This window comes from Battus philenor, unplaced genomic scaffold (genome assembly GCF_028537555.1).
Source record: "Battus philenor isolate CCGP_79_NKW_IND1 unplaced genomic scaffold, ilBatPhil1.0.hap1 SCAF_2, whole genome shotgun sequence".
Classification (NCBI taxonomy): Eukaryota; Metazoa; Arthropoda; class Insecta; order Lepidoptera; family Papilionidae; genus Battus; species Battus philenor.
Window position 1 is genome coordinate 11,837,591 of NW_027181682.1, and position 12,179 is coordinate 11,849,769.

The 12,179-nt window shown below is 31.6% G+C and overlaps 2 protein-coding genes across 5 annotated transcripts in view; one reads left to right on the forward strand and one right to left on the reverse strand.

The window, feature by feature from the left end:
- Window positions 1–7,082, forward strand: LOC137922236 (protein O-glucosyltransferase 2-like). Its single transcript, XM_068765181.1, has 6 exons — window positions 1–199; window positions 1,520–1,728; window positions 2,487–2,943; window positions 3,015–3,252; window positions 4,115–4,414; window positions 4,827–7,082. Exons 1-6 carry the CDS (start codon window positions 6–8, stop codon window positions 4,944–4,946), a joined length of 1,518 nt encoding a protein of 505 aa, XP_068621282.1. The 5' UTR covers window positions 1–5; the 3' UTR covers window positions 4,947–7,082.
- The window catches only part of CYLD (ubiquitin carboxyl-terminal hydrolase CYLD), a 12,867-nt gene continuing 5,946 nt past the window's right edge, over window positions 5,259–12,179 (reverse strand). For all 4 annotated transcript variants that reach the window (XM_068765180.1, XM_068765177.1, XM_068765178.1 and 1 more), the window contains 5 exons: window positions 11,947–12,135; window positions 10,811–10,919; window positions 9,185–9,321; window positions 8,260–8,443; window positions 5,259–6,980 (listed from right to left, as the gene is read on the reverse strand). In XM_068765180.1, coding sequence (XP_068621281.1) covers window positions 6,811–6,980; window positions 8,260–8,443; window positions 9,185–9,321; window positions 10,811–10,919; window positions 11,947–12,135 — 789 coding nt within the window. In that variant the 3' untranslated portion in view covers window positions 5,259–6,810. The remainder of the gene's footprint in view (window positions 6,981–8,259; window positions 8,444–9,184; window positions 9,322–10,810; window positions 10,920–11,946; window positions 12,136–12,179) is intronic.

Genomic DNA, 12,179 nt, shown 5'->3' on the forward strand with positions numbered 1-12,179 from the left:
TATCGATGCAAGTTGTCTTCAAGGTTTTAGGCAATAAAATGAATTTCTTTTTGTTAAAAAAAGGTCTATTCATGTGTATTCTTATAGAGTTATCCTATACTTTAAAAATCGAACTCACTGGGCCGGGTTTACAACCTATGAATATTGTAATGCCGGCTAGGTATTTTTTTGTTAATTTTACTTCTGTTAATAAAGAAACGTAAGTTATATCATAATTTCCAATAAATAAATGTTTTGATTATAATATTAATTAAAAGGATGTTTATTTCGATATCATGATTCTCACATAAGTTAAATTTTCTTTTTTTATATGAGACTATTCCATCATTATATTTAATATAATTTTTGACTCGTCTAATATTTGCATTGTGTCCGTCAATGTAAATAAGTTCTATAAATTATTGAGAATGGTATAATGTATGCCATAAAAATATTTTTACATATAAAAAGAAACAAAAGAAATGCTGATGCTTTTTTAGCATTCACCTTTTACTGACTTATATCAAAAATATGCTATTCTTAAATGTTTTCAAGAGTTCTATTTAGTCTGAACTAAACAAGTAATAAAAGACAATTTAAGAGAAATAAAAAAAAATGCATCTTAAAATAAAACAATTATGTTATCTGGCATTGTTTTATTAATTAAACATTACATAATTATTGAATTTATAGTATATTATAGTTAGCTATAATATAGATTAAATAATTTTATTTCTTTTGAATTACATACTGCTATTTTATGTGAAGAATGCTTTCACAAAGTATTTGAATGACCTGTGGCCTGTGGATGGCTTATGGTACATTGTTACAAAAGTTATGTATATTAATAATAAAATGGAGATGTATCTTCCACAAGATTTCACTGCACCTTGAGCCTCTGCAATAAATGCTTAATGGTGTTAACAAATAACTGAAACTTTGTTAAAAGGTTCATAGGACATAGGTGTAAAAGTTTTAAAGGGGTGAAAGTAAAGCTCATTTACTGTTAAAAGTCAATGGTTTCAGAAATAATAATAATGTATTAATATTACAATGAGAAAGTGATTTCGAAATTTGGATTACTATATATCAAGTTAATGATTGTTCACTATCTATATGCAGTTAAAATATCTTTGGAGGAAAGGATCACACCCTTCTCCGAAAACCGAGTAGATAACAATTAGCCAATACAATACGTCACGCAATACGCACGCGTCAATAGCATATAGCCATATGCAGACTGCAGTTGGAAGCTATTGGCCGGTTGCATTCCGATAGAAAAAAAAAAATTAATGTAAACTATTTCAGAGTGATCATTTAATACAGGATAATACATTCATCCCTTTTAAATCTTGTACAAACTTATTTCCAATCACTCTGTATTATATAAAATTCAATAAACTTATTTTGCATTTTATAATGTCTATAATTAATTAATATAATTTATAATGGCAGAAATTTTTAATGTTTTATTCAAAATCTTAAATATGATTTACATTGTCAATACTCATTGCTTATTAACTAATTATTGTAATTTCAGATACACATCAGAGTGGGGTAAAAATTTTGCTGTAGAAATAAATGGAAAGTCCACAAAAAACAAGTTTTGCCGTGTTTGGGTAAATACTCTTGATCGAAAGGATGGTACATTCATTGTTCGTTACAAGATTTACGAAACGTGCCTTGATTTGAATATTGGTATTTATTATAAAAGTAAACATATAGATAATTCACCTTTTAGATTTGAAGGTAAATATAAAAATATAAGCAATACATTTAAAACAATTCATCATCATAACGACAGCCATTGACATCTACTGCAAAGCAAAGAATACCCTCAGAGTTTGCCACAATGAGCAATTTGCTCCGCCCTGCATCCATCAACTTGATGTGATGTGCCTGCCCACTGACATTTTAGCAAACAATTCTTTAAGCTACATCAGTGACCTTTCTTCTTCGGGGGTCTCCTCATTTCTGATTTGACTTTGCAGTGATGTTCCAAACATAAGTTATCTTCATTGCTCATACATATTTCAGAATTATAAGTCATCACTAGAAAAACACACCGATTAAAGACATCAGACTTTATCTTTGGAAATTGTTATGTTTAAAACAATTAGTTTTACCATATTAATGTACACTTTCATAAGGGTATAAACAATTTAGATTTTTACTGTGTTATTAGATTATTAATATTAGTCAAGCTCATGAAAGAACCACAGTACTCATTCAACTATTGATAAGTGAATAAGTGCACTGCAGTGGAAATTATCTGTATTTCACATAGTCACTGATTACAATCACTCAAGTTACTAGGATGGATCCTTTTTTGTAAAGGAAATGTTAATAATGTGGTCAGTTTCCTTGCTCGTAGTTGATTCAGGAACTCTACATGTAATGAGTGGCAGTTGCCAAAAGTTATCTCATAAACCATTAAGGAAATTATTTAAAAATGGGTTAATGTCCTAAAGTTGTACAAAAACAAGGCTAATAGATATTTTTTTTAGGTCCTATTTTAGCTGATCAATGCAATTGTCCAGAAAATGATATTCATTTATGGTTAAAAAATTATGAATGCCCCTCTACATTTTCCAACATTATAAAGGACTTGAGACTGTTTACTAAACAGGATATGGTGAAACAAGTTCAAAAAATCGTAGAGAAATACCACAAACCAGAGAGTACTAGTTTTTGCCACTATGTTATTAAAAGAAATGAGATCTACAGAGATTGTTATGGGAAACATGTTGGATTTAATATGTTCGCTGATAATATTCTTCTATCTTTGGCACGAAAAGTTGTATTACCTGACATGGAACTTGTAATTAACTTGGGCGATTGGCCTTTGATCCAGAAAGATGGTGAGCCACTTCCTATGTTTTCTTGGTGTGGCAGCAATGATACAGTTGATATAGTAATGCCTACTTATGATATAACTGAGTCGGCATTAGAAAATATGGGGAGGTATCTAAAGTCTTCTATTTTCTATATTGAATTTAGTAGAATATTACATTTTTTGTGTTCATGCTTTACAGAGTCACTCTTGATACATTGTCGGTGCAGGGTAATGTAGAACATAAGTGGCAAAATCGTAAGCCAATGGCCTTTTGGCGAGGACGAGATTCTCGTACAGAGAGACTTCACCTTGTTGATATTGCAAGAGCAAACCCTGATCTTTTTAACGTTTCACTTACAAATTTTTTCTTTTATCGTGATAAAGAGGCACAATATGGTCCAAAGCAGCCTCATGTATCATTCTTCAAGTTTTTCGATGTAAGTTATTGAATAATTATACAACTATGCCTTGTTCTCTATTTTTAGTCGCTTGTGAAATGATACATTGCTTGACAAACATACTATAACTAGCTCTAAAATCAATGTAATATTTGTGATTAGGGTTTACAATACTTGTAAATTGATTACTGATATAATGTTTTTGTCATTGCTAATTTTTCATTTACTAAAAGGCATACTAATCTATTTTAGAGTATGTTATAGATGATGTTTGATAACGAATTATAGAAATTTTAAGGAAAAACAAAATTATTAACATTTAAAAAAAAATCACCAACCCCACTGCACTAGTTTTTAGTTCTCAGTAGGTGGCATAATGTAAACTTAAATTTAAGCTTTCGATTATAATGATCTCATATAATAAAGCCAAAAGTAAACAAAAATTACATCCACTTACAAATAGCTAATTCTAATACCTACAATTACTAAAGTTATAAGTCGTGTTTCTTGTTACAAGACATTTTTGAATTGTGTATGAATAAAAAATATTTTTACATTGTAATAAGTTTTGGTTGAGAATTTATTAAAATAATACTCTCGTTTAATTAAAAATTCTATTTTGGGTGAATTTCATATAATAATGTTAAAATATAGTGAAGTAATAATTAAAACTAAAACATTAAAAATCTATGAGTTTTGACTGAACAATTTTCATATAGGTCAATGCTAGCAGTAATGTTGTAAATTGCCTGCCCAGATTTTATTTTATTAAGATTGTTAGATTTTTAAAGTAAAGAATTCTCCACTTGTTAATATGAAAAATTTTATATTTTTTTAAATTTTTATGTTAGCTATTTTAATAATGAAGTAATGAAGTTTTAATTTTATTTTTGTCTTACAGTACAAGTACCAAATAAACATTGACGGAACAGTGGCTGCATACAGATTTCCTTATCTTCTGGCGGGCGGTGGAATGGTTATCAAACAAGAATCACCATATTATGAACATTTTTACAGTCAACTTAAAGAATGGGAACACTATGTGCCTGTCAATCGTAATTTGTCCGATTTAGTTAAAAGGGTTAAATGGGCTATAGAACACGACGAGGAAGCTCAGTTAATTGCCAGGAATGGACAAACATTTGCCTTAGAAAACTTACTCCCACAACATATATTATGCTATCATGCTGTTTTATTTTATGTAAGTAACTCATTCAATTTTATTTTAACATGTTCCAAAAATCCTTTTAGTTTAGTATGATAAATTACTACCTATATATAGGTTAATTAGTGTTGGTAAATTTATTGTCCGCATTATAAAAGAAAATGCTAATGAATGTAACATATTTTATAGTGATCAGTTTTTATATATTAGTTATATATAGTGATTAGTAATAGATGTAAAAGATTTGAAGTTTCTGGCTGTGCTTGTGCCTTTAAAAATTTTACACCTATATCCAATCTCACCTGCATATAGCGCAAGAAACACAATATCTAAAAATGACTGATTCAAAAACCTAGATAAATGATATCCACCTTTTTTATATGTAATACAAATTCATTTGCTCCTTCATATCAAAACTATATAATTATTTAATATTTATTGTGGACAGGAATGGAGTAAAAGGATAGCAAGTGAAGTAATCATTCGTGAAGGAATGACTCATGTACCGCAACCAAAGTTCCAGTGCGACTGCCCATTGAGAGAGAAACACCACCGTGAAGAATTATGATAGTAATGTTCTGAATCAACAGTAGAATTTCTTTATCCAATGAATCTTTAAGTATACTTGCTGCTGAAATTAGTCCTATAAGTCCTAGTTAAGAGTAACTTCAACCTTTCTTACATATAGCTATTAGAAAGACATAATTTTAAGATGCATTTATTGTTGATAGTTTACATACATCTATCAACATATAACAAGATTTTATATATTTTATTAGAGCTACTGCTTATAATGTTCCTCATAGTAATAAAAAAATCAAATTATTTCCAAAATTATTCGAAAAAATCTAAAATAACTATTAATAATTTTAATCCTTATTACTGGAGTTGGAGGTAAATAGAGAGTTATTTGAATTATTTTACCTTTGCCATATATTCAGCTTTTTATTTTTTATTTCACAATTTATTTTCGTATTACCAATACTGTTTCTTACACATAATGGAATCACAAACAGTTATTTAAATGGTATTTATAAAAACAATAACTAAAATAACAGGTTAATTTCTGTCCAGACCAAACTAAGTTCGTGATGTGAAAAATATGAAATATGGCTTGCGGGTTCGAATTCTAATAGGCGCAAATTGTGTACACTTATAACATTACCATTGCTTTCAAACGACAGATGGATAAAATGGTGATAAAATCATTACACCCTAGAAATAAAAACCCCAAAACATGTATTATCTATCATGGTGTACTAGATGCATGAGGCAAAATAAGAACAATTTTGAGACTAACAATGATTATAACATTACTCTTTTTAAAATTAAATCGAAAAGGGTCTATATTAGTTCTTTGAGTAATTTAAATTTGTTTAGAAAATCTTAACTGAAACATTTACGTCCCATTCTATGGTTATTTTCAGTAAATGGATCAATTGTTTGTACGCCGCTAATACTGTCTAAATTTTAAATAGAGGGAATAAAACTAAAAAATTATATGAATATTAACATTATTTAAACAAGTACTGCAATTCGAAAAATTTTTAAAAACTGAACAAGCACTTCATATTAAAATATTTTTTTTGTTATTGTGTTAGGATCTTAATCCTTTTTTTGGTCTGGTTTATACCACGGCTACACCAAAAACAGCTCGACTGAATATTTCCAAAGCAGACAGTCGCGCCATCTAGTGGACGCTAAAACTTTATAGGGCGTTAGCGAGTACACAATCAAATGGGGCGAAAAACATTTTAGATGGCTCTTTAGAAGCTTTATCCTAATATTATGGCGTAAATAAAAATGTACATATTTATTGAAAAGAGGCCTGTGCTCTAGAGTCTTGACCAATATTTCCCAAAGTAGTCCAGGTAGAATCCCTGAAGTCCAAAAGAGCCCTGACGAGGATCTTTGGCGTGACCGAAAATGGGGATTCACAATTCGTAAGACGGTTTGTCGAAGAGTTGAGTATTTATCTGTCTTCGATAGTGAATAACTAAAACATTGCCTTGACTTTACTTATCACCATAAGCAGATAATGTTTTAATAAACTCAGCAACTGTTACTTGTAAAAACTTGCTTATACCATTTTAAATATAATGTGTCAAGACTTGCAAAGCGCCGCCGTCATATGTAATGTTTACTCAGACGTGCAAACGACTCGTGTGTATGATTGCAATTATTATTAAATAATTAATAACTTAATTCTCACTCTTTTTTTCAAAACTATTTATTCGTGTTTTTGACTTGGCTGCATCGCACCATAACTAATCGTCAATTTATTTGTAGAGTTTTTATGTAGACTTAGTGGCTGCAGGAGGTCCACTGGAACCAGTAAAATTTTAAGTGGTATATGCGAAAAACAGTCTGGGAACCTCTGCCATGATATCTGATATATTTAAATAACAGTCTTATGATGAAAATGAATAGTTTCAACGGTACATGGCCACGTCAGGGCTCCGGTAGAAGCACATGTAAGCATCGGCTAATAATCGCTTGGCGTGTGTAGGCGGCTGTCGGTCGCGTCCCCCCTCTTCACTCAGCCACGCCCCTAATTCTGGCAAGCAAACTATCTCCGGAATGTTGTAACCGTTGCGTTCGCCTAAAAATAAAAAATAAACATTCTTTTTTACACAAGTTCATAATAATTTTTTATGGCTATATTAGGTAATATTCGAAGACAAAAACTGGATGTTAGACAAAGTTTTTTGAGAGAGTTTATTAAAGGAAATAGAATAAACGAGCTTACGCTAAGTAGTTTAATATTATAACTTTCAACATACAAGATACTGAAATTTCTTTAATTTAATTAACTAATAATTATTATTTATTTCTTTATTAACAAGATTGGTTGAGACACAATCTATGATATTTATTTTCGTGTGTACCGGTTAAAAGTTTGTTAACATGTGAGAAATGCAAAGCAAAGGATCATTTTTGATTTGTTCATGTGTGCTTTGGAGTATCTGCTCCAAAGTTAGTATTTACTAAAATTAAATTCACAAGCGTGACGGTGAATGATTAACCCTTTCGCTGCGGAGCGCCTAAAAATGAATTACCCTCTCAGCCATTTATCCATGATAGGGACAAAATTGATGAATAAATGTATTTAGTTATGTGACAAAGCATTGATGGTTATGCGCACAGGAAGTTTATGCAGCTATCGTGTTGGTAACAAACAAATTAATGACCATGATCATGCAACTATTGAAACGATAATTTAAAACAAATGTAAGGTGCCGTTCGCTGAAAGAAAGCGTCTATAGCCGAGCGCTAGAAGGCGCTGGTCGTTGAGAGAGAGCGTCTATAGCCGAGCGCCAGAAGGCGCTGTTCGCTGAAAAAAAGGTCTATAGTCAAGAGCCAAAAGGCGCTGTTCGCAGCGAAAGGGTTATTATAATAACAATCTTCTGATAAACATATACATGACCAAATAAATGTAATACAGATAATTTACTATTTAAACATTATGGATTCAGCTACGTAGATAATTTACGCATTTTAATAAATTTTTTGTAAAAATTTGGGATATATTATATTTCTGGATAATAGCAGATATTTAGATCGCAAAATATTGTAGACATAGGATTTACAAGAACTAAATAACAACAATTTTAAACGTCGAAATCTTTGTTTTTCTTGTCATTGGAAATTTATAAAAGTAGCTTTAGAGCTAATTTGAACTAACAATTAGTGCAGTCTTCTACAATAATTTATCGTTTTCTCTTGCTAAAAAGCGGTATATTAAAATTGTTCGGTGGTTAGAATATATACATAAGTGCCATTTATTTAAAACCTGTGTTTATTTAAGTATATTACTGAAGAAAACGAAAGTATTTTATAACATTTTTAAAGACATATCTGATATGAATATGAATATTTACCTTTTCTATCTGCCATTGAGTCGAAAAAACACCAAGGGGCATCATGACCAACACCTGTCTTCACAAATGCTACGTAGTGACTCGTCTCTATGCATAGTACTGCAAAGAGCTCCATGTAAACCCTTGGCACGGAACAGGTATCCAGTATGTTGGCGAATTCCTCGCAAATAGTTAATGGGGTTGCCTAAAATAATAAATAAGAAATTAAATTCGAACGAATGTGTACATTATGGTGCAAATTCCAAAAAACAATGTATATTTTTATTCTTAAATAAAAAAATAATCATGACAGAAAGAAATACTCTTACAAGCATATTCCTTTAAGCGCAATACTCTAGAATGTCTTCTACGCTTCGGCTTTTCGTTTAGATAGGGAAATGTTCTTATAAAAAGAAAAATGAAAAACTTCGAAAAATATAGTAAACGTAACATTTTCTTGTCCTATACATACTATACGAGTAAATAAAAACACCTTTTCCAATCAGTAAAATATAATATTACGTCATTTAAAATAAAAAAAGGATGGGGGTGTAAACAAACAATGTTGTATATGGTACATGATATTACATTACAATAATTATATAATCACAAAACTAGTCTTATAAAATACTACATATTTCTATACGGAGTTATTATTATGGGTGGCGGGGAGTCTCTGGATGCGGACAGTGCCTATCTATGCCTTGCAGTGTGCGTCTATCTGCTAACATGATGATGATTTGATTGTTGCTTATCAATGAAATTAAAAAAAGTATATGATCACATTGAAATACGTATCTATTTAGTTTTCCTATTGGACTAGGCCGGACTTATATGGTGCTATTAAATCTATCGGGGCAGTTAATTATTAATAAAAATACATAAAATTATATTCTTGTATTGCGAATGGAAGAGTAAAATCATTTGTAGGTTTTGCACGAGTTACCTTATGGCTGGGGCGCGTGGAGTGAGCGAGGCGCAAGCACGCAGCGCACAGAGCGCCCGCCTCTAAGGCTCCGCCCCCTGCACACGCGCTGCACTCCCATCGTGCTAGCGCTCCGCACACTGTGCACTGACGCGGCACTGTTTAAAAAATCTTTGGTCATTCATACTTTAATTATTTGATTTAACTCTTCAAAAGATAAGTTCACTCACAATTTAAAGACGACCAAAAACGAAAACTTAGTCGCGTAACAAATATTGCGAAAGTCAAGGGCGTATAGTATTGACGAGAGAATCTGACTGGTCGGAGGACGAGAGCTCAATTCGAAGAATACTAGCCACTGGAATCTTTCACAGATACAAAAATTCATTCTCTTGGTATATTAAAGTACTATCGAAGCAGCGGTACTGCGCCTTGGGTATGTGTGTAGCGAGATGGGAGAGTAACGTCCGCTCAGTTCCGTCAGTCTGCTGGGAACGCTCTAAGTAGCGAAGCTCATGTTCTTTTATCCGCAGCCTTTACCTCGCTATCATTTCTTAAGGCGTGGTACAGCGGTTTCAGCAGCATTGTACCTAAATGTACATACGAAATGAGAATGTGTGTGTGTATGTGTACAAAAAATGTGTTACCTCAGCTGGCTTTTACGTCCTGAATATTGCCTATTATATTAGCAAACTCGAGCTTGAATAACTTTCTTATGAAAATTGATTTTAATTGAAAAGTGAATAATTAATTATCATCTTACGGATGTACCACCAATGAGCCCCAATGGTTATTTATTCTGTTGTACGTAGTGATGTGCCTAGTTTTCCTGCGTATAAGTAAATGAATAAAGAATAAAATAAATTAACGAATGAAGTAAATGAACATCGCGAGATCAGATAATAAGTTATCGCAACGAGGTATAACGCAAGTATAAAGCCAGTGAATCTTTATCAAAGATCAGATTTTCAAAGTATGCAGCTACAGTGTAAAGATTATAAAGGAATCTTTGAAAAGGTGGCGCAAACTATTTATTGTTTGTGTTTAGAAATTCTCAGAGCATCTGCTAAAATGTAATGATGCATAATATTCTAATAAGAGTGGGAAAGATTGCAAATGAAATCAACAAAATCAACATGCCGAAAGACATTATACAACATATTACTGGTATACTTGACCCGAAAACCAAGCAATTTTTTTTTATAAATTATCGAACAAAACAAAATTACAAAGATTAATGTTTAAGAAATTATGTTCGTAAAGGTATCAAGATACTAAAATATGATATAAAAGGTTTTGAGTGTGTAAATATTTTACGTCGGAGGTAGTGAATTCATCAAAAGTGTTCCGAAACGTCTTAAGTTTTTGATTGGTCTGCGCGGAAAGATTTTCGAATGTACAAAGTTAATATCATAAAACATTTTTGTATCGCAAAAATCCCGAAATTTAAATTGGGGTGAGACGATAAACTAGATGTTACTAAGACGTTCTAAAAATAGTTTTGTAACATATGATATGTAGCTGGAAGTCGCGTCCATAATTCTTAGCTAAAATCGGTAAGGTAAATGCAACCGTTTTTGTAAAATCTGCTTATTAACAAATGCGAGATATTTAATTCTTAAATAGAAATATAATTTATTTACTTACATCCTTCAATAAGATCAGTTACATCTAGGAGTGGTGATGGTTGAACGCGTTCGTAGAGTTTATATTGTTTTCCGAAACGCGGCATTTGTATAATTAAGGCGGCGGGTACCTGAAAAATAATTTGTAAATAAATATATCTTTAGATAAACCCATGATATTTTGAATGGTTTGTTAAAAATTAGGTACTTGAATTAATTAACCTCGTATCTTAGAATGTACAAAAGGTACCTATAAATCAATGCCAAACCAAAAAATCTGTCTCATACGTCTGACCCTTCTCTTGGCGTTCCGCTGGGCTATATCGGTTACTTTCGTTTGTACGTTGGATGTAAACGCACAAGGAGGCCGACCGTTTTAAGGTTGTCGGAAGGCGCTGGTTGCAACCCACTTCCTACCAGTCTCATTGTATGGGGGAGGCCTATGTGCAGCAGTAGACGTCCCATGGCTGAAATAGCCATAACAATAATGTCCCGTACAAAAATAAATTATTAAAATTATACTCATTTACAAAAAGATATGAATTTTATACACTCTGCGATTTTGTTACTATGAATACAAATTCCTATTTATCTTTATTTTATCGCTTTCAAATTACTATGAATATACCTTATTTAAACACGAAACAAAAATTCAAGCTTAGGTGCCCTATTTTGGAATAAAATAGTACCACAAACGGTAAAGTCAAAATTATTACTATATATTTTTTTATTCTTTATATTATTATTAGCCGACTATGTTAAAAAAGTCACATAGATTTTTAATACTTTTCTAGATGTAAGTATTATCATATCACCCGATTTCGGCTCGAACTTGATTAATGGGAAACAACTAGTGTCAATATTATGCATTCTCTATGTGAATGGTTATAAAAACAATGATATATTAATGTAAAATATTTAAAGAGGTGTATGTATATTTTATACTTCAGCAATAAAAGCTTCATAGGTTTTACATCACTTTTCAGTCTCATTGTATAAAGTGATCACTTTAAAAGAAGTTGGTTACATTAATTATTTTTCTGTTGGAATGTGACAGACCACGCTTCTGGCACTGCAAAGCCTGCAGGGACGAATTGTAAACAATAATTACATTTAATATTTTGTTATCAAGAAGAATTCATTTTTTTTTGCATTTACCTCACTTAATTTGACACCAGACGTAGCAAATGATTGTTCTAAGAGTTGCTGTACACTCGGCAGAGTTATCTGTTCATCTTTCTCTACAAACAGTTGGTAGCAGTAGGCTTCTTGTCCCGATGACAGTTTCAGGAATGGTTCTGCACGTAACAATTGTGCCACTAGTCCGTTTAAAAATTCCTCTGGATCCTAAAAATTTTAAAAAAACCTAGGTTAATAATATGTTAAAAGTA

Excerpts from the sequence above, each read along its gene's own strand:
- LOC137922236 (XM_068765181.1), top strand. The coding sequence starts at position 6 with ATGCAAGTTGTCTTCAAGGTTTTAGGCAATAAAATGAATTTCTTTTTG. Across the intron at positions 200-1,519 it reads ACTTCTGTTAATAAAGAAAC|ATACACATCAGAGTGGGGTA; the intron begins GTAAGTTATATC and ends TTGTAATTTCAG. Across the intron at positions 3,253-4,114 it reads CATTCTTCAAGTTTTTCGAT|TACAAGTACCAAATAAACAT; the intron begins GTAAGTTATTGA and ends TTTGTCTTACAG.